A 22,050-nucleotide genomic window follows, 5' to 3' on the forward strand; every position below is an offset into this window, starting at 1 on the left:
CTCTTTCTCTTTGTATCTGACAATTCATGGACAGTCCAATTACAGGAGAGGAAAGAGAGGAAAGCTGCATACCAGTTTCAGAGGGTGGACTTATAACACCCAACTAATGTTAAATGATTTTGTTTAGGAGTGTAATTTACTTAAGTAAATGAATTCTGATAATCTACTTTGAAAGCAGACTGTAATAAGAAATGGTTAAACTGCAGCAGTATCGTATAATAAAAACAAAGCAAAACGTGATTACAAAAAATCAGGAGACTGAAGTAATACAGTATAATTTGAGAAACCTGACAACTATTTATGTCCATGTAAAACCCACAGCCCACGTTTTTGTCTACAGTTTTTCATGCCAAATCTGCTTCTGAGTTGCTAGTATTTCTGTCACTTGAGTGACCTACCATAAAGTCCATTTCACACCAAGACAGGTATGTGTGTAGAAGTCTACCACAACACACGAATCTCTATGCATTTCATACAGACTTAAAATATGGCTGGCACAACTTTGGTGTCAAGGACTTGTCACTAGTTATCCTCATGAACATCCAGCCAAATCTGTCCAGGACTCTGTGCGGTGGTGAGGCTGGGGGGAACCACAACAGAAGGAATTTTAAGAATGGTGTAATGCCCATGCACACTATTTCAGAGACAATTTTAAATTCAATCTCTCTTAATTCTCAAGCGTTTGATTTTACCGAGTAATAACAAGGGCTCTTTTTGTGTAATATCTAATCTGCAGGAAGAAACCTTAAAGGGAGCACTCAGAGTGAATAGACAATTAAATTGTTACTTCACTTTCAAGTATCTGCTCAGCAAGATGCATATTGAGCATATATCTGAAATAACAAGACAGAGCGAACCCTTATCTACAGTCATAAATTAAATGCAGCTAAGATACATGCCACATGTGAGCTTCCTATACTGTACTGTCAAACCACTTACCTGCTAATGGACAGGTGCTGATCATACAAGGTACATCAGAAGACTTCCTCCAGACTCTGAAGAGCACTCGTGTAAGTAAAAGCTTTCAGGATTTACCTCCTTGGAGCCAGTGGTAAACATTTGGGCTAAGAGCATCTGAGCCTTCTTTCAAAATAAGGTAAATCCATGGCATATACTCATGGGGAAAAAAAAAAAAAAAAAAAAAAAGAGAACTAAGCATTAACATTTGCACATTGACACCATCAGGGACCTTATTAAAACAACTACCTCTTCCCTATTAGCTCTGCTCCCTCATTTTTTCTTTTAGAGTATATTTGAATAAACAAGACAGATGTCACAAATCTAAACCAACAAAGTTTGTCTCTTAATTTACATTATAATTTTTCCATTATGATTTCTATCATGAACAGAAAGGCAGCTGAACTACCCGATGACTTCCTTTCAGAGAATGCTGTCATCTCTCAGAGTCAGACATATCTAAGATATGCAAATGATTAAGGAAAAGATACTGCAACTCCTCTGATGCAGCATATGCCATATTCCACAGCTACAAACGTTACAATCTTCAATAAAAGGAAGCCAGCAACTCCCTTCAAGTCCTAAGCTTCGTTGTGAATGACTGCATATACAGTATGTTGTGACACATGCAGAAGTGTTGTTTTAGAAGAAGAAAGTTCAGATTCTTCTTGCCAACATGATTTTGATAAGGAAGCAAGGCTTTGCCAAAAAATCGTTTGTTTTCCAAACCCTTATATAGTGCTTACTACTCATGTACGTGAGCTTCCGCTTGTATATACTGGCATACAGCATGACTCAATCTACCATCCCCTCTTCAACATAACACACAAACCAAGTGTGGGAATAAAAAGGCCATGCTTTATTCATGATCCAAGGAAACAAAAGCATTATCTAAAACAAAAAGGAACTGGTGAGAGTAATAAACTCTCCCTCCTGGCCAAATCCCACAGCTAATCCTTTGATCCACATACAGAACTATGTTAAGCAGAATGGCTTGCTCCCCTCGATCTAAATGCCTGCATCGCAAATTCCACAAACTGATCAGCCGTTCCTGTCATCACACAGCTGTGGTTCAGGGTAAACCAGCTGGCTACCATCCTTTTTTGAACTTTTGATGGCTGAATGCTTACCACATGTTTCTGCTGGACCTTATCTGCTACTGGCTTTTCTGGACCCAGAGAAGAAGTCATGACTTGCTTGATGAGTGTCCCTTTGCCCTTGCTAAGGTCCTCAAACCAACTAATGGGAAAGGCAGTAGTGATTCAGCTGGGAAAAACTCTTGTCCATCTCACCTAGGAAAGAATGGAAAAGGAACTTGCATAGGGAAATCCTCTAAGTGAAATAACTTCAGAGAAACATATAATGCATTACTACAGTTGCAGTTTAAGCTAGCGAACAAGTTATTTCCAATTTGCTTTCTATTCCAAAACTTCTAGGATTAGATTATTACAACACCTACACAGGATAAACTAAATTTAGCACTGTTCCATAACAACATGCTGTATTTTGCAACAAAAATGAAACATTCTTTTCCAGACTTTTCTCTGAAAATACACATTTTTCCATAAATTCAGTATTGCACATTTACTTTTCATTTACGAGAGCTAAGAATAAAAGCTTTCCTTTTCATTTACAAGTCAATACTATCTTAATTTACATTTTCAAAATGGCATTTTATTTTCCCTGCTATACTATAGCATTATATCATATCTCAAGGGAGAAAAAAACGCATTTAAGTTAGTGCCAGGTATCTTCATTTTTAATACTAGGTGTACTTGTTACTAGTCAAAGAGTAAACAGGTGCAAATTCATAAACTAACCTAGCAAAACTATACATTATCCTATATACTATGTTTAATTGGCACATGCTGTAACATTTATGCATAACTAACATACAGCAAAATATTCTGTACTAACCACCAAGGCTTCATGCCCAGTACAGTGGAATATCCCACCTCAAAGGTAATGAAGACTAAGCAAATAACCGATACCTAAAATCTGTTTGACATGACCAAGCGATGCCTTCAGCCAAATATGCAATAAAAACATATTTAACACTTGACTTCAAATGGGTTTAAATTCATCAACTTAACAATTTTGAATTCATATGACAGTCATGGCTGAAAACTGTGTATTTATATATACACTTGTATATACATACACATACAGGACCTCTGCCCATCAGCCTCACTTCTCTGCATCAGTTTCAGTCCTGCTTATGGTGTTAGCAGAAGTGTTGTACAAGATGAGCAGTAGAGGGACATGTACTGCATAATGATGACACTCAAATTCATATCAATTGACTGGTTCTGCTAATTGCTGTGAAGATGAAAGGAACAGGTCTTTGCAACTCTGCAAGAGACCTGTGGAAAGCACACGTTGCTTTGTTTTTAAATAATGACTTGACTACAGTTGCACCTACTGCAAGCCTTGATCTGCAGGTAACTAGTATGTTAGGCATTGTTCATCTGTTAATTTGCAGGCGAGATCACCCACCCAGGAAAAGTCATCAGATTCACAGACAGTACACCACTGAATGGTGGTGATTAACTTCAATTATGCCTCTCATGTTATTCTGAAACCTCTAAAGAACCTGCTGTTTTTAAATAAATTAAAAAAGAAAAAAAGACAGACCCACCCTTTGCTATATCAATCAAGATAATCTTAGTTTCTGTGAGAATAGCAGAAATTCCCAAATTAGAGTTCATCTGCAGATGTAACCTTGACCTCTGAACAGTTACTTAAAAGCTGAATTTCTTGTAGACATGAAGTAGACCATTCTGTTTAAATTAAGACTTCTAGAAAACAAATGGTTAACACATTAATTGACTGGCCAGGAAGAAAGACTGTACAGTGAGTGAAGAAATGTTTGTCATATACATACCTCCTATTTGCAGCTGTTATGTAAACAAATACAATACCATACATGAGAACATCACATCCATATCTCATTAATACAGACATCACCCTTTAAAATACAGGCTGTTTTCATTTATTAAAGATCACACCTGATTTTAGGTCTTTTATATTTAGTCCATAGTATAACAGTAAAAATATTCTAAATAAAATGAATACCACAAAGAGTTTTACAAAATATTTATTTTGAAAAAATCACTCTGTACAAATTTAACATTCTCAACACCCAAGTTTTATAAAAATGCTAACACAACAGAAAGATGAGTGAAACATTAAACTGATCTTTTCTTAAATTACAAAGAAACTGATTAATTCTAAAGAAGCTACTGTAATTCTAAACTTTAAGAAAAAAGAAAAGAGAACTTTTTAAGATTTTACTTTACCTATTACAGCCAAATACACGTATCAAAGAATGATTTTTTCCATCCTTTTTATAACCCCCCCTGCAAACACTGTCCACAACTAAACCAAATACTCTAGATTGTTTACACTTTTACTGTACATAGCTTGTGCTCCAAGAAAAGCTAGCACAATTTGATCATAATTTTCTCAGTGCCTAACAAAAAGTCACCTCTATACATCTGGTACAAAATTCTCTGTACAAACCAACTTTGCTCGTGTAAATTTGAAGAAAACGTAAAGGAAGAGTATTTATTTGTGCCTTCAATTTGGTACAATGAAGGGACAGTGATTAAGTAAAATTCCACAAAGCAAAATTCAGTAACTGGGAATACTGTATTTTTTTTAATAATTGCTATTGTATAAAAAAAATTATATACTGCAGGTTATTAGGAATGGCAGACCCTAAATCTAACAGTGCTAGTTTTATGATCCTCATCACAAAATAAGATTTTTCTGTACATTATTTAAGTTTCTGCTCTTCATTTTAAGCTATTTGTGAAAGCTGTTGCATATTAAACAACCTTTCTTAAAACAGGAGGAAGTGTCCCCTCATGAAATTAAAACAGTAAAATTGTCATATTACTGTAAACACAATTAAAATGAAAACCGACAAAATGCAGTGTGACAGGTAAGCCATGGTCTGGAAAGCTTTTTTCACATTTTCTGAACACAATATATGACTCACACCACAAACAGCAGCAAAAAAAAAAGCTATTGAAAATTTCAAGTTAGAGCCAGGGGTGCCACGCAGGATCCATACGACAGAGATTATCCAAGCTATTTGCAGCTGCTACCAGAGTGTTGACTTTGCTTTCTCCTCCTTCGAACTGAGCAAGATTATGAAGTCGAGTCATGATAGCAGTAACAGCTTTCTGAACTAGTGAAACCAGCTGCTGGCTGTCCATATTTTCGGGTTGCCCAGCTGCTGAGAGCGGAGAGGAAGTATCCTCTTGTGTTTTTTTGTGCCATGCAATTATTTCATCCCGTAGGACGGTTTTTAGGATGCCATCAACCTATATGAAGGAGAAAAATCAGACTATTATATTTAATCCAAAGAACCATCATGGACTATAGAATTGTAACTCTATTTTAGTCAATGGCATTTTGACACTTCTGGTCCCAACATCGCAATCTTGGTCTTTTCAAGATGAGTGCAGCTTCCAACTGTCTTTACTATTTCCTCTCAAGGTATTTCTTTTCATAAAAAGCTTTCATTATCAAAACACAACACAATGACTCCTACAGAAATGAAAAATCATGTGAACTATAACATATTAAGCGTGAACTATAACATATTAAGATGTTCATACACAAATATAGTCACATACATTCTATTTTTAAATGACTTTGCTAAATTTATGACTTTTCACACACACATGCATACATACACAGAAGTCTTGTCCAAAGATCAAGAGTGCTTTGCAAAGCTGAGGATATTTTTGGCACACTGATTATGCTCTCAACGAATACTGTTTTCTGCCAATCAGGGAAGAACACTGACTGCAACACAGGTATATATGTATATAATCCATACACGCATATAGATACGTATATATAGGCCAGTTCTATCCTTGAATGAAAAAGAAATGCCTGCAACAAATAGCTTCCAATTTCTTCTCATCACTGAGTTGAGTTACCGACATTAACCTGTCAACTCCAACTGCCTTGAGCTTCTAAAACAAATTTTTAGGTATCCAGTCTGAGTCAAATTCACTGTTTGCACATATAGACATTAGGGCAACATACACAAAACACATATTGAATATATTTTATGGAAATCTCTGAAAGAATATAAAAGTATAAAGAGTTAAAAGCATCCCTCTCAAGTCTAAAGACACATAATCTAAAGCAGTATGCACCACATGCCTGAACTGAGCTGGGCACCCGCAGGTCCAAAAAAAATAAATGGGCACCTGCGCTCCGATCTTCAAGAAATCATAGAATCACAGAATATGTCAAGCTGGAAGGGACCCATAAGGCTCAGGGTCCAACTCCTTGCTCCTCAAAGGACTACCTAAAACTAAACCATATGACAAAGAGCATCATCCAGGTGCTCCTTGAACTCTTGACAGGCTTGCTGCCATGACCACTTCCCTGGAGAGCCTGTTCTGACTGACTGCCCACCCTCTTAGAGAAGGGCCTTTTTCTCATGTCCAGTCTGAACTTCCCCGACAGAGCTTCATTCCATTTCCTCATGTTCTGCTGCTGGCCACCAGAGAGAGAGGAGATCAGCACCTCCCCACTCTGCTGCCACCCCTGAGGACATTGTGGACTGCAATGAGGTCACCCCTCAGCCTTCTCCAAGCTGAACAAACCAAGAGACCTGAGCCACTCCTTTTAAGTCTTGCCCTCAAGACCTTTCACCATCTTGGTCACCCTCCTCTGGACACACTCTAATAGTCTGATGTCCTTCTTATATGGAGGTGCCCAAAACCGTACCCAGTACTCAAGGTGGGGCCATACCAAAATGATGTGGCAAGTCTAACTGGGCATACTACAACATTAATTCAGATGTAGAAACTACAGGCTATGTCAGCAAATGCGTCTGCATGTATAGACACAGCTTTGTAAGGTAAATGATAAATTATTAAATATTCTTAAACACAGCTTTCTGTATTATAGATTAAAAAAATCACGGAGTATTTTCCATCTTTTAAGTAAGTAGCTCAAGCATAGCTAGAGTACGCTCTTTGCAATGTCTTTCTGGTACAAATTGCTTGCCTAAGTGCAAGGTACCTCATTTTTGGAAAGCATTAGAATTTAAAAGGAAGTCAGACACTTTCTTTAGAAAACTACACACTGTGAAGAGCTAGAATACATCAAAGTAACAGTTTATCTTCAGCATTCTATTCTGCTAACAAAGGGTCAAGACACATTTCTATTCACAAACTACTATGAAGATTCTAAATTTGTCATTTTACTATTTACCACTGCCAGATTTTGTACAGATTTATGAGGCTACAGAACTGAAACAATCAGCCTCAATTAACATGTTTGGATAAAAAAAATTAAATTAAGGGTCAAATTAAACCTGTCTTCCTCCTATTCTTTCAAATAAGGCAAACTGCAAACATCTCAGCTGGCCTTTGTGATGACCTTAGGGTAAGATTTTAAAAAAAAGTAAAACACTGACTGTTCAGTTTCTCCCTCAACCAGGGAAGTGCTATTTAGTTTACAAATTGCTACACATAACATGCCTGCAAACAAACTTTCAAAAGGTATACAAACCTTAAAGTTTGGCTGTGCAAAGCAGCGAGCTACTGCAATCATAGATGCAGTCAACGGACCAGACACCCCAATGGTGGTAAGAAATTCAGAAATATTTGGTGTAAGCCGGAATGGAACTGGACGGTTGGCATCCAAATCTCCAGTAGCATCATTAATGTCAAAGCGGAAGTAAGCTACATTTAGCTTGCCAGTGTCCTGGAAAAGTAATTAAAGGAACGGATTTTCATTAATGAAACCAAAAGAAGCTGAATCTTTGTTTCCTGTTAATACTCAGACTACAAATGGTACTGCGGTAGCTTTTCACTCTTTCTGTCAGTTTTTGAGCAAAAAAGTTAAAATTAAAGGCATTTACACATTATTGTAATATCAACCTTCAGGAACAGATTCTTCTGCAGTATCGTCTGTAAGGAGTCATGCAGATAGACAGATTTCTATTCTCTATGCATCCCAGCTCTGGGCAGGCATTCTCTATGCATTGTTCACTCTGGGTAAGCATCTGAACGCGTATCTAGAGGGATTAAAGAACCTTAATTGCTATGCAGAGTATAGCCCTCAATGCATTAAAATGACATTACAACTTTAATTTATATCACCTTTGCCCTACTAAGGTGGCAAACCTTATTTTAAATGTTGGGTTTAAATGGTACAGGAAAAAAATCACTCTTAATAGGAGCTGTAGCTTGACATGATGTCAATGCTGAAAAGGGAAGAGTATTTGAAAAAGAGTATTCCCCTTTAAGAAAAGGGGAATTTTTTGAGGTTTTTTGAAACCTGTTTGACACAGAAATATATTCAAAGCAATATATTTGAAGGAGGACTAAAAAGACTTATCAGTCATGAACAATTCCAATGCATCCAGAACATGAACGGTTCCACTTATCTTAACAAAGATTTTACAGACAAAGTTCTAAATCCTCACCACAGAAGGTAGAGTTGATGTCCACGGGGACTGCGGTTTAAATTACTACCTACCTGATGTGCAATCACATCTAAATGAAAAGCCTACTGAAATGCAATTATATATATCAAATTACTGTTTTGACTCATTTCAAAAGTACTGTCCAGATTTTCATTTGACCAAAGATGACAGCATGCATCTAGAACAAACTAAAGCATACCTGGGCAATCTGCAGCATTTCGGGGTTGAGTCTATTTAGATGAAAGATGAATTCTGCAAAGCCAATTAGAGCTAACTGAATAGTGAACATCTTTCGAAAAGTCCAGTAATCTGTAGCATTGGGGAATGTATGTAAAGCCCACTCCTTAAGCATACTGCGCGGCACCATGTTACTCTGCACTTCTTTAAGTATATCTCTGAGAACCTATATATGAAAAGTATTAGTTGAAAGAGATCATTTTTAATATACTTCTTAGCAACTGACAAATATGCCAAAAGCAACTACCAAACTTTTCTCAACTGCTGTATCCCATTTTAAGAAAAACATCCTGAACTTGGACACTTTCAATCCAACATTACTTCCTGACAACTTTGTCAAAACACACGATACCTTCTTAGCCCATCCTCTGCACAGCTAGAAAATATTCTTTAGCTGAAAAGACTACATTTTAAGTAAAACCACTAAAAGTAGGAAAACTGTAAACAGGCATGTCAGAAAACCTGAGACTCAAGTATCTTCTATTCAAGACTTTCAAGAAAAACAGAAGCGAGCTAAAGAGACATTCAACTCACAATGTTGTACTCTCATGGGAAACTAACGAAACATACTTCACTATTTTCTCACTTCAGTGCAAGCTGGATATGCATTTTGCAGCAATAAAACAAAATCCTACATTTTAAGCATAATGGCAAGATCTGAAATTATACATGGGGCCTACAAAGCATGCAACCTAAAAGACGGCTGCCTGCATGGTTTCGTCATATATAAGGTAAAGGATTTTTATATACTCAAGATAAGGAAAGACAGTAGGTAAATTGTAACACATATTATTACAGCAAATTTACCTCAAAAGTACAAAAAGATAAAAGCTGAGAGCTGTATTCAACTGTTTCTCTAACTGTACACACTGCAACAGTTTTTTCCCTAGATGTAAACATTTGCAGTCTACCAAAATATTTAAGTACAGTAGCATATACTAGCCTAATTAATTAGAAAAGGTTAGGATCTGTTCTATTACACCAGAACACACGATAACTATACTGACTTCAGTTAAACACTTGTTAAACAGTTTCATAACCTAAAGGAAAAATACTCAAAATTGAAACAAATGTTATGTAACGCTTAGTGTTATTTTGTAACAAAGAAAGACTGAAAAGATAATTTCTTTAAATTATGTCCGTGATACATGTATACTATGTATTTTCTAATAGCTATTTCTGAAATGAGACTGGCATTTTATGTAAGAATTTGCATTAACCTTAAGATAAAAAAAAATAAAATAAGGTTATTTATCACAATTGGAAGTTTGGTGGAGGCTACAGAGAGAGGGGTCTTTGTTCTTTCTGAGTACTATCATTTATTAGGGTGAGATAACTCAACTGTTTTTATTTGACTCAGATGAAATGAACCCACTGGCAATTTTAGGAGATACATTAGAAGAAGATGGGGAAGCCTAAATCACATACCATGCTGTAACTGCTTATGTAAATCAGGAATGCTGTTTCCCATGTTATCAATTATTTTCAAAGCACTATACAAAAGGGTCAAAAACCAACCAATGCCTTGTCTGTTACAGTTTTCAGTTACAAAACAACCTAGAATAAAATGAATACAGCTTTTTTGAAGTTTTCCAAGATAATCTAAAATACCAAAGAGATATAAGAGTTCCCAAGAAAACACTAAGCAAAAACAAAATAAACCCCCAAAAAATCAAAACACCACCTCTGCAAAAAATATCTGTCTCGCACCTAATTAGAGATGAAGAGTCCAGGGGGAGAGGGGAGCTGGACACACTATAGTACAGTCCTCAAGAAAAGCCCTTGATTAAATAAAATTCATTATATATTCTAATACCTGATGGCTAGCTTGAGTCCCCCGTGCTTGGACAGTTGCCAGTCTGTCATAGTAACGAGAAATAGGGTTGTCATGCTCAATGCCTTTCTTGGCACAGCGTTGCTTATAAATCTCCACCAGGGAAAGAGAAGAGGGGTTGTCTTCTACCAAACGCATCTGTGGAGAAACTGCTACAACACGGGGGACTAGGAGTAATGTGAGAAGGGTAAGAGAAGATGAGGGCAGGGGGGGTGGGGGAAGAGCAAAATAAAACAGTTAATCCATAACCCAAATATTAAGAGAAGAATTAGCATGCAAGTATCAGCCCTTAAAATACAACTGTGATAATCAGCTGAAGTATATGAAGAGAAAAATTGTATTACTACATTCATAACTAATTCACAAGCTCAGTTAAAAAGAAATTTAATAGCAGATTTTTTTCATCTTAACAGCAACTACAGTAGCAAAAAAATAAATTCAGCACTCGCTATTCTCAGATGCAAATGGGTTTGTAATATCTGATTACATGACACTGGCATCATGTCAATAAAAATGACTTTGAAGAACAATACTTAGCTCAATAGGGTATCTAAAGTGATTCAGAAAAACTGAAGGAAAAATATCTGAACACAGTTGAGGAACAGACGTTTAAATGACGCTATTTGAAAACAACATAGGGAAGACACAGAAAATAATTCAATAATCAGAAAAGCCACAGAGCTTTTCCTTGATGAACAGTAAAGTTGCAAAACCCATATTTTCACTTCCGTGATGCTCAACAGATGTATCATCCAACTAAATCCTACGTGCATCCCCACCTACATTGAGACAGACAAGGCTTCTTCCATAGCCAGGTTGTCCAGCAACAGTTTGTACTGTTTGACAGCAATCTCCAGTTACCACCAAAACTGTTCTCTCATCATTTCCCTCAGAAGCTGTAATAATTAACCTCAGAAATACAGGGAAAAGTTGTTTAAATGCACTTAAATTGTTTGATGTAATTTCTTCAATCTTAAAGAAGAAAATGCATTCTGCAGAAGGGGTGTTAATGAGCAATTTCTTCTGGTCTGCTTCCATTAACCTCTGCCAGCAGAGAAATTAATGTTCTTTAGGTTTCTTTCAAATAGTATCTAACCAAGATACAGAATTATTTCCGCAAACACTATAGTTTAAAAACAGCTCTCTGAAGGAAAACGTATTACTTTAATAATCATGTTATATAGATGTATTTCTGCATCAGTGGCCTTGTTTATCATTATCTTTCAAGGCTTTATCCACTGCATTTCTGTTCTTTTGACCTTACTGTGATGCAAAATTGTCTTCGCATATGTAGAGATACTATATTTATCTTTTGTTATAACAAATCCTTTGGGTCATACATTTTGGTCTTTCAAAGTTAGAACTCAAATATGCGTCTCTAGCTCTCTAAGTGCAACTTGCATCATCTGGCCACCTAAGCTCAGAAAGCAACTTCATATCAATAGATACTATTAGCCCAAAAGGGGGGACTGATAAAACCATAATTCTTTAAAATCAGATCTCAGCACTTTTAGAAAGGACAACAGCAAAGCAGCAGCTTTGCCTTAGCGTCTTTGATTGGTTTCCCTTATCCATAATATATTTCCTGCTCACCAACCAAGGATTATTAGGACCGACTAATGCAATGTACAGAACTCGTTTATATGAAGTGATTCATTGACCTTCTAAAATGAAATGTATTTATACATTCATATGAAGCAGCTACACAGCTGTAAGCTGGAATTTGCCAACAGCCTTAGTATCTGGAGAACACAAGAGTTCAACTATTATGAAGCACACTAACCAATCAGCATATATTATTTCTGAAAGTGAACACTTAATTTACTTGAAAAATTACAGAGATATGTTCTCACATCAGAGAATCCAAAAACTATGTATCAAATTCAAACTTCTAAAAAAAAAATAAAAAAAATCTTCTGCATTCTGTGGAAGAGGTAAAAGAAATTCAGTATCTGTATATTGCAATTTGGGGAGAAAAAGTTTTGTTCTGTCCCTCTCCAATTGTTTCTCAATGCTTGTTCTGAAGTACATGTATCCATTACCATAGCAACAGATCCAATAGCCATGCCTCTGCCTTATGCATGTTATTCACAACTGAACTTTATACCACAAATTATGTGTATAAGCTCTTTTAAAAACACCCTAGATCACATGCAATCAACTTTACTTCTTCAGAGGGTTGCTACAATGTCAGAAAAGACTAATCACCTAGGCAGATGTGAATTTGCCTTCTGAATATTCAAAAACCTCAGTATCAACGATTAGTAGCTATCAAAAACTTTAGCATTTACAATCTTTGAGTGTAACATATTTAAAAATAACATAAAATCTCTTTCCAGTACCTGTGAAAAACAAATGTCTTTTTGTGGTTTCCTTCCGTTTCTCTAAGCAGGGGTTCAAAAGGCGAAGAAGTTGTAACACCCGCTCTTCTCTACGAGACTCTGTCAAGCAAGCATCATTCATTACGAGGTATGGGTAAATCTTTCCATTATGGCCTCGAATATAGAGTCTTCTAGCTGCAGTATTGTGTTTCTGAACTATCTCCACTCTGGGCATAAACCTATCAGGAAGGAAAGGATAGTAAAGCATCCAGGCTAATCTCCTCTGATATTAAACAAACAAAACCACCAAAGAAATAAGGCAGTGCAAGTGTGTTACAAGGTACAATTCTATTATCCCTTTAGCCTGTGGTCTCTATTTTGTAGTAAGAAAGCTCTTCTGTTTTTTATTTAAGAAAACACAATTCTTGAGCAATATTAATCATCAGATCAGACCTTTATCACCATTTTGAAGAATAGTGCCTCTGCTGACTACAACAGAAGAATTAATATCAACTTGTATCAACCTAACAGAAAATCAAATATACTCTTCATGTAACAGTACAGTTCCTTAGTGAGACAATGTAAAATTACAGGAGGATAGATTAAAAAAAAGGCATTTATGAAAGTATGACTCTAGATACGTAATTTAAATAAGTTAAATGTATATAACATCTACTTTTGCAGAGTGGACAAATGGAGGAAGTTTTTATTCTCTTCTCTGTTTTCAGAATTACAGCTACCAAGGCTATTTTTTAGATTACCTTGCTATCTTGATGTAGTAATGTGTTGGCTTTGGCATAAGGAATTCTCCAGGTATCTCTACTTCTGCAGTTTGAGCTGAAAAATTACTTAGAAATCGGCACTTTTCCTCTATGAGGAAGAACTTTGGAAGCTGTTTAGTTTTTGCCTCCAGAATTTTGATCCATTTCTTCAGTTTAGAGATAAGATTGTGAAGTTTCATTGACCCTGGCACACTGAAGTCAAAGTCTAAAAGAAAAAAAATACATATACATCCTCAGAGTTTAAAATTCTACATAGTGTATTTAACTACCAAGTGTCTGAAGTTTGCATTTTGAAAGAGGTTCTTTCAGGCACATGCCCTGAAGAGAAATACTTTAAGGAGTCCCACATATAGCACACACACCTTTTATGTAGAATAGCATCACACTGATCTCAAATACTGTAGTAAAATGGAAAGCTACTACAGTCAGCAATTCACACAAAAAAGGGGAGGCATACTACCAAGCAAGTCCAGCAGAGAAACATGGCTACCTGTGAATCCACAAAGAAAAACTAGCAGGTTCAAGACAAACACAGAATAGCATAGGAATCATCAAGGAAGAGTGTCCTCGTTTTGGCTGGGATGGAGTTAACTTCCTTCTTAGTATCTAGCACTATCAGCATAATCAGAGCATAATCAGTATAGGATCATACAACAGCAATAACACTACAACCAACAAATTATAAAATTCAATAGTGTAGAAGAGCTGCTGAATATTTCATCTCTGTATAAAATCCTGTAGTAGAGTCCTAAAATTATATATAACTTAAATCTGTCAGAATCTTCTACCTCTTTTCTGTACACAGCTCTAAAATACTGTTATTTAGTAAACAACGACGCTCTTAAGATTTTCCTGTTTTATAGTCTGTGGATAACTGGCTAGCTGAAAAGGGTCACATAGACATAGTCCACCTGGCTGGACAAAAATGCACATCGCTCTCAGCTTATCTGAAGTAAAGCAAAAATATAACAGGAAGATTGTGGTGGAAAAAGAATGTTGCAAGTGGGAACAGATAACTACAGAAGAGAAACTAGGGGCAGGCTTGATATTTAGGCAACTAACCAATAATGTGCTTAACTTTTGTAATATGTATGAGCTAATTATAACAAGGCATAAAAGGTGACTGTGAGGTACAATAAACGAAGTCTGCTGATCACTCATATTGAGTGACTGCGTCTTCCCTCCGTCATGACAATAGTCATGCAAAAATTAGAAAAATATCCTGTGAAAACTTTCAATACTACTACTGTATTCAGCAGTATATATACTACTGCAACCAGGGAGATTGCATAGTAAGAAAGCAGTAATAAACTGAAATTATTAGATTAGATCAGATCATTTAGTGAGAGGAGAAGTCTAGCACTGTCATTCTCTACCTGTTTCACTAAGTGAATTATTTATTTAAAATCAGCGGAGGCTTTTTGCTTTTAAAAGGGATGAAAGAGCCTGAACTGAGGATAGAACATAGAATCTGTGAGCGAGTGCAGGACAGGTAGTAAAATTGCTATTACTATTTTTCTCCTATGCAGAGATGCAAGAAAATTCTCCTTATTCTTTCCTGGCTTAGCTAACAATTTCGTGCCACCACAGGAAGAAAAGATCTGACAGCCTAAGCAAAAATTACAATATTATGCAAACAGCCTGCTCTTTCCTTTACAACCGAACAGTGTTGCAGCATGCAACTACCTCCTGTAGCCCACACGCAAGCAATGGAAGAACTTTCCCAAGGTCAATACATGGTCTTCAACACACTATGCAAATAATTCTGTAACAGAAATCACTGTAATAACAACCATTTTCTGGGACAACATCAATGCCATCTTCTCAACACTGCTTTCACTACAGTTTCAGAACACCACAAACAAACAAATAAATCTGTTTGAATTTCCCAGAAGAGGGAAACGCATAAGCCACATGCATAAAATTATGGTTCAGCACTTCAGTACCACAACAATGAGAGATTAAACACACTTGGATTAGAAGATAACCTGCTTTCTCTGTAAACCTTGTTATGGCATCCCAAGTCATACAAGTTAACAGACTTGAATTTTTAAAAAGCGTTGGGGGAAAAAATACCACCCACCCCTGCAACAAACGCAAGAGAGTCATGACTGCTGCTCAAAGAAGAAATTAATTTGACCACATAAATATGCTACAAGCATCTATCCGCACGTATGCCAACAGTGAATTAAGTACATGAGTACAGTAATTACTGCATATACAAGTTTTTTTCAACCACAATTAAAACCACTCAAAACTCTGATTATTCACAAGACCTACTCCTACAAACAAGCTTAGAACATTTGTTCTTTCAACCAGGACAGTTCATATCGTTCTATACATACACTCTTTTTCTCCAAGTTCTTTTCTTTACATGTACAGGATACTATTACCAAATAAAATCATGCAGCCTAGGATTCCTTTCATTTTGCTATTCTGTTACTTAAACAAAATATTAGAGAATATATAACCCAACGTATTTCACTGCGTATCGACAGCTAAAAGCTTTCAGTAAAAATCTTAAGCCTACTAGACCAAAACAGCTAAAAAACAGCACATACCAAATCCTTTTCATTTCTATAAGAAAAAAGTCTATAATGAAAAATACAGTTTCATATTTACAGATGTTAGAAATCAGTGTAACTGTAACATTCCCTTTTCTTTTTGTACCTGGTATGGGCAGTGCATCTATTGCAGTACCACTGTAAAACACTCTTATTATAATCCCAAGCCTACCCTCTAGCGAGCAGTGGGAGTAAATCATTTCACGAAAAGTGAGAAAATTTTTGAATAATTTATCTCCTGAATCTCTGAAGCGAAGGAAAGTATCCCCAAATTGCAACTAGGTTTTGTGCTATGTGACTCACCAAAGTAGTAAAAATATGCGTGTATATACGTGTGTATATATATATATATAAAATATATATTCCTTATTAAAAAAAACACATTCACTTAACCACAAGGATAGCTCTAGTTTGTTGAAATGCCTATTTCAGGATTTTTGTTGTTTTGTTTCCCAATGCTAGACAGGAAAAACAGAGAGTTCAATTAGTCTTTTTGCTCATGTGACAGAGAGCCCATCTGAGAAGAAAAATTACTTCAGCTGGATGAAAGGGAAATACAAGACTAGGCATTATTTGTGCACAAAGTCCCCTTGCTTTGCAGACATCTATATAAATAGTATTTTTGTTTCAAACAAATGCATTTTGTCAGTACTTACTACTGGAGAACATATTTCTCAAGCTAACACATGCTGGTCTAAAACACCTTACTATTTACACCATCGTTTCCTAAACAGAATAGGAAGTTTACCTCCTCATCTTTAATTGAGGTATTCACAGAAGAGCATGACACAGACTGCAACTGAAGCAGCTTGCTCTTTGTTCTCAATGCTGCCAAATGCTGCACTCTCAATAAAAGAACAGGGGGCACAATATTCCTGTCAGTGAGACAGATCTAAAAAAACTCCTTGTGCTTCTTAACACAATACATAAAGCTTAATTCTTTTTGAATAAGGGCTGTAGCATCACTTCTCATGAAGCAACGCAAAAGAAGAATACACTTGAGTAAGCAAAATTAGAGTAGCAAGCCCCTGTGCCCCAATCCTTGACCTACAGAACACGAACATAGCATTACAAAGAAAATGCCTCCAAACCAAGACTTAGCAGCTAACACCCCCTCTACCTCACCTCATCCCCCCTACCTCACCTTCTACTACACTGGCAGAAAATAGTTCTAATCAGTTAAAAGTACCAGGCAATTAACACTTTCAGAGCAAGCAATAGTTCATTTGCAAGATTTTAAAAATTATTCTGACTATAGATAGACCCTGATCACACTTGAAGATCATGACCCAAGGATCTTCAACTAAAAAAAGACAAGACGCCAATCATATAAGAGGCCACTTAGGACTGAAATGTAAGCTTAGCTTCACAGACCAACCCAAATTATTTATGCATATGATACCGAAGAAGTTCCAAGCATTCTCAAAGAAAGAAAAGCTGTCTTGCTTTTGAAGTTATTACTCCGACATTTACACACTCTGTAAAAAGAAACTTTGAGAAAGCAACCTCACAAGGACTTTTGGAAAGCACCAACAAACCTGAAAAATCCCAGTGACAGGTAAGCAGCAATATGATGCAGGACTTCTGGTGTATCGCTCAGCTCCAAAATACCAAGACATAAAGACCAGACCAAGTTTAAATACGATGCTAACTCAAATCTCTTGATCTGGATTTTCTGGATAATATCCTGTTATCTAAAAATTAGAAGGGAATTAAAGATAGAGCTACCAAAGTGATGCTATGCTCAGTCTCGAGAAAAAGAAACCAAATATTCCTTTAAAAAAGCTGAAAATTATTAACAGATCTTCTCCCCCTGCCCTCTCCCCACATTTCAGAGACACACTAGGTCTTCAAGAAGCTTTGTTCCGATTACAGAGTTTCCATTCACAGTAAAGAATTCACTGTGCTGGGTGCCAAAACTCCCAAGAAAGTTATCTTGCCCTTTAAGGGTATATTTGGGATTTTTCCATTAGTATTCAGCTTGAGTGGAGAGATGGTTGCAGAAAGAAGCAATCCAAACTCTAAACTATCATCTGCCCACAAAAGAACAATTGAGGCAGTTTTTCTCCTCCTTTCACTGCTGAGAGAGCTCTCAAAGGGAGCATTTCTCAGCATTTGCCTGTTCTTTGATGTCAAAGGTTTAGCAGAAAAGGAGAGAAGGAACAAAGAACAGATGGTCAAAGAACTATGCATTTGAAGTTCCAGGGGAAAAAAAATTCAAAGTAAAATTTGGTTTTAAAATATTTAACATTAGGATGGAAAAAGATGACCTATCAAAGCTCCAATGGTCCAGACTGCTGCACACAAAGTATTTAGAATATAAAAAATGGTGCAAGAGTCCCCAGTGGTTCCAAACAGGAATCAAGATGCAACTCAGATGTTGATGGAAATTATTATGCAACCAAACATAGTTGAAAGTGTCTATAAAACATAGCTGCCAACATTAATCTGGAAATAATTGAAGAAGAGAGTTTACTCCAAGACAGCTCCTCAGCTTGGATACTTTTGGAATGGAAGGCAACGGCTGTAATTAGCTGTCCATCATCTAAATGCAACTGGTACTAAGAATCAGAAAAAATAAACATGAACATTCTAGTGTGACAAAAGGACATGGCAGGCATGATTTACAAATGGTTTCTCGTTATGTTATAGCCGCCTTTGCTATCTTCAGTACAGTAATTACAATCCTATTAATTTATTTATGCACATTTTACTGCTATTACAAAATTAATACAAGACTTTCTTTCATTTTCTGCATAATGAATTAAATTACTAAAATGTCTAAGTACATTTATCAGTTTAATTTCTTCTGTTTTCCCACACTTCATTTGTGGATTAAAACACTAATTTATTAGATTAAAATAAAATAAAATCTAGTACCAAGCAAAATAATTATTTTAATCTTGTAGACATTAATGTTTAATCATACTCAAAAAATAAAACATGAACTCTTCAACAAAAAAAAATACAGAAAGCAATTACTTACTATTAAACTAAAATTTACTAAGAAACACATTGTATTTTATGACTTACAGGATTTTTATGCCCAGGTCTATGTTACTGTTCTTTGCTTTATATGTTGTTCCATATGATTCTTTGTAAATGCTATGATCAGATAGCAAACCTGAAAAACTTAACTACCATTTATACCGTAAAGATATGCAAAAAATATACATCATAATAAAAATTGAAAATCCTCTCTATTTTTTATCCAAAAATTGTAACTGAATTGCAATTAATTAAACTTTCTTAATTGTTTTTCTAGAAACACTCTGAAACATTACTTTAGATTTTGCAGACTTGAGCCTGGTGTTGTATTTAGTTTTCCTTTGGAACTTCCAAACCCCCTGATCTCTGTAACACTCAAAGGAAAGAAACTAAAGAGATACTGTGACAGAAAAAAAATAACTCAAATCCAACAAAACCTGAGCATATCAACAACACTTACAGCAATAAAAAAGTGACTATATACTACTGCTGCAATGTAGAGACATATAAACCACATTAAAAATGAAAAACAAGTCCAAACTAGTATTAAATGCAGAGCATAGCATTTCAGTCAGAAGGGACCTACAACGATCATGTAGTCCCACTGCCCGACCGATTCAGGGCTCACCAAAAGTTAAAGCACGTTACTAAGGGCACTGTCCAAATGCCTCTGTCCTGGTCTCAGCTAGGATAGAGTCAATATTCTTTCTAGCTGGTACAGTGCTGTGTTTTGGATTTAGCATGAGAATAATGTCGATAACGCACCGGTGTTTCAGTTGTTGCTAAGCAGTGCTTGCTCTAGACCAAGGACTTCTCAGTTTCCCATGCTCTGCAGGGTGAGTGTGAGCAGGTGCCCAAGAAGCTGGGAGGGAGCAGAGCCAGGACAGCTGACCCGAACTGGCTAAAGGGGTGTTCCATACCATAGAGCATCATGCACGGTATATCAACTTCAACTAGGGGGAGATGGCCAGGGGCTGCCAGTCACTGCTTGGGGACTGGCTGGGTATCGGTCAGCAGCTGGTGAGCAACTGCATGGTACATCACTCATTTTGTTTTTCCTGGGTTTTATTCCTCTCTCTCCCTCTCCTTTCCATTACAGTTATGAATGTTTGTTTGGGTTTTTTAAACTTAGCTGCTGGCTGGGGTTACATCACAACAGCCTCAGACACTGACAGGCTTGAGGCATCAACCACCTCTACAGGAAGCCTGCTCTGGTGTTTGACCACCCTGACCACCCTCCCAGTAAAGAAATCCCTCCTAATGCTCAGCCTAATCCTCCCCTGGTGCAGCTTTGAACCATTCCCATGTGCCCCATCACTGGATCCCAGGCAGAAGAGATCAGCACCTCCCTTTCCCACTTCCCTCCTCAGGAAGCTGTGGAGAGCCATGAGCCCACCCCTCAGACTCCTTTTCTCCAAACTAGACAAGCCCGAAGCCCTTAGCTGCTCCTCACAGGACATTCCTTGCAGCTCTCTCACCAGCTTTGTTGCCCTCCTCTGGACACATTGGAGGACCTTCACGTCCCGATATGGTGGGGCCCAGCACCGCACACAGCACCCCAGGTGAGGCTGCACCGCACTCAATACAGCGGGATAATCCCCTCTTTAGACCGGCCAGTCACGCTGTGTTTGATGCACCCCTGCATGCCATTTGCCCTCCTGGCTGCCAGGCATGCTGCTGACGCGCACCCAGCCCGCACCCCCAGATCCCCTTCGGCAGGGCTGCTCTCCAGCCACTCCTCTCCCAACCGTGTCCAGCATTACTGCATCCGATGCACAGAATCGGGCATTTGGACTTGTTAAACTTCATTCCATTAATCACTGCCCAATTATTTTTTTCTTCCCTGTATGCTCCCATTAAAGACACACACAATGTTTCTACTTCCATTTCCCTTCCTAGTACACTTCATCCATTAAAAATTTAATCATATGGTTCAAGACTTTCATTATCTTTTGTCATGCAACTCTTGTGTCTCAAAAAGGACACCATGCTATACAGTGTGCACAAGCTATGTAGGCCATACCTACAACTGAGTTACTTTCACAAGTTTCCCATCAGTTCACTTATTTTCACAACAGTATCAGTAAAATGCTTGAAAAAACATTATAAATCCACTTGTCAAACTCTGTCAAACAGTTATCTTTAAGTAAAACCTGATGTAGTTCTGATAGGAATTTATGCAAAACTGAGAATTCTATCAATCCAATACCCTGATGCCAATCGGTGTCACCTCCTGTCACATATAGCACATGGCCTTAACACTTTTCTCCCAATATATCAAAACCACGCTCTACTGTACACCTTTTCTTAGAATTTTAAATCAGCATTAGATACTCAAACATGTAACTCCACTGATAAAAACGACTGAAGCAAAGAAAGCTACCTCCCTTAACTATCTTTTTTATTAGATCTGATTAAAGTTATTGATTCCATTTACCTAACAATGATGTAAATTTGTGTAATAGGATTTTTATAATCTAGTTATCCAAAACACTGAAGTAATCTTACTCATCAGAAATAGGCTGTTTTGAAAGACTTCACATAATACTGTCAGTTTGGAGTTCTGGCGTAAAAATTTCATTAAATTCTGGCATCACTGTAAAATAGAGATCATTATCGTCCCTCATCTATAGCAGGCAGTTCTACACAAATTGCAAAAATATAGTGAAGTAATTTATCTTTAAACACGTATGTGATGTGACCACAGTTTTAGGTAATAAAAATGCAACAATATACTAATTCTTTATGTCGACATCTGTTTTTTCATTTGAATTATCTTTACTACTCCACAGAAAACTGGAACAAACTATTTACGGTTTGCTGAATGACAGAAAGGTGCTGCTTTCTGTATTTTCTCTTAAGAAAAATAGTGGAAGAAGAATAAAAAAAGCAGAATTTCTTC

General features: G+C 36.8%; 1 protein-coding gene across 5 annotated transcripts in view; it reads right to left on the reverse strand.

Annotated features, from left to right (window-relative positions):
- Positions 1–4,036: 4,036 nt before the first annotated feature.
- The window catches only part of LOC119146191 (transformation/transcription domain associated protein), a 96,881-nt gene continuing 78,867 nt past the window's right edge, over positions 4,037–22,050 (reverse strand). For all 5 annotated transcript variants that reach the window (XM_037383498.1, XM_037383501.1, XM_037383499.1 and 2 more), the window contains 6 exons: positions 13,576–13,801; positions 12,836–13,053; positions 10,476–10,660; positions 8,622–8,825; positions 7,504–7,698; positions 4,037–5,288 (listed from right to left, as the gene is read on the reverse strand). In XM_037383498.1, coding sequence (XP_037239395.1) covers positions 5,004–5,288; positions 7,504–7,698; positions 8,622–8,825; positions 10,476–10,660; positions 12,836–13,053; positions 13,576–13,801 — 1,313 coding nt within the window. In that variant the 3' untranslated portion in view covers positions 4,037–5,003. The remainder of the gene's footprint in view (positions 5,289–7,503; positions 7,699–8,621; positions 8,826–10,475; positions 10,661–12,835; positions 13,054–13,575; positions 13,802–22,050) is intronic.

This window comes from Falco rusticolus, chromosome 4 (genome assembly GCF_015220075.1).
Source record: "Falco rusticolus isolate bFalRus1 chromosome 4, bFalRus1.pri, whole genome shotgun sequence".
In the NCBI taxonomy this organism is placed as follows: Eukaryota; Metazoa; Chordata; class Aves; order Falconiformes; family Falconidae; genus Falco; species Falco rusticolus.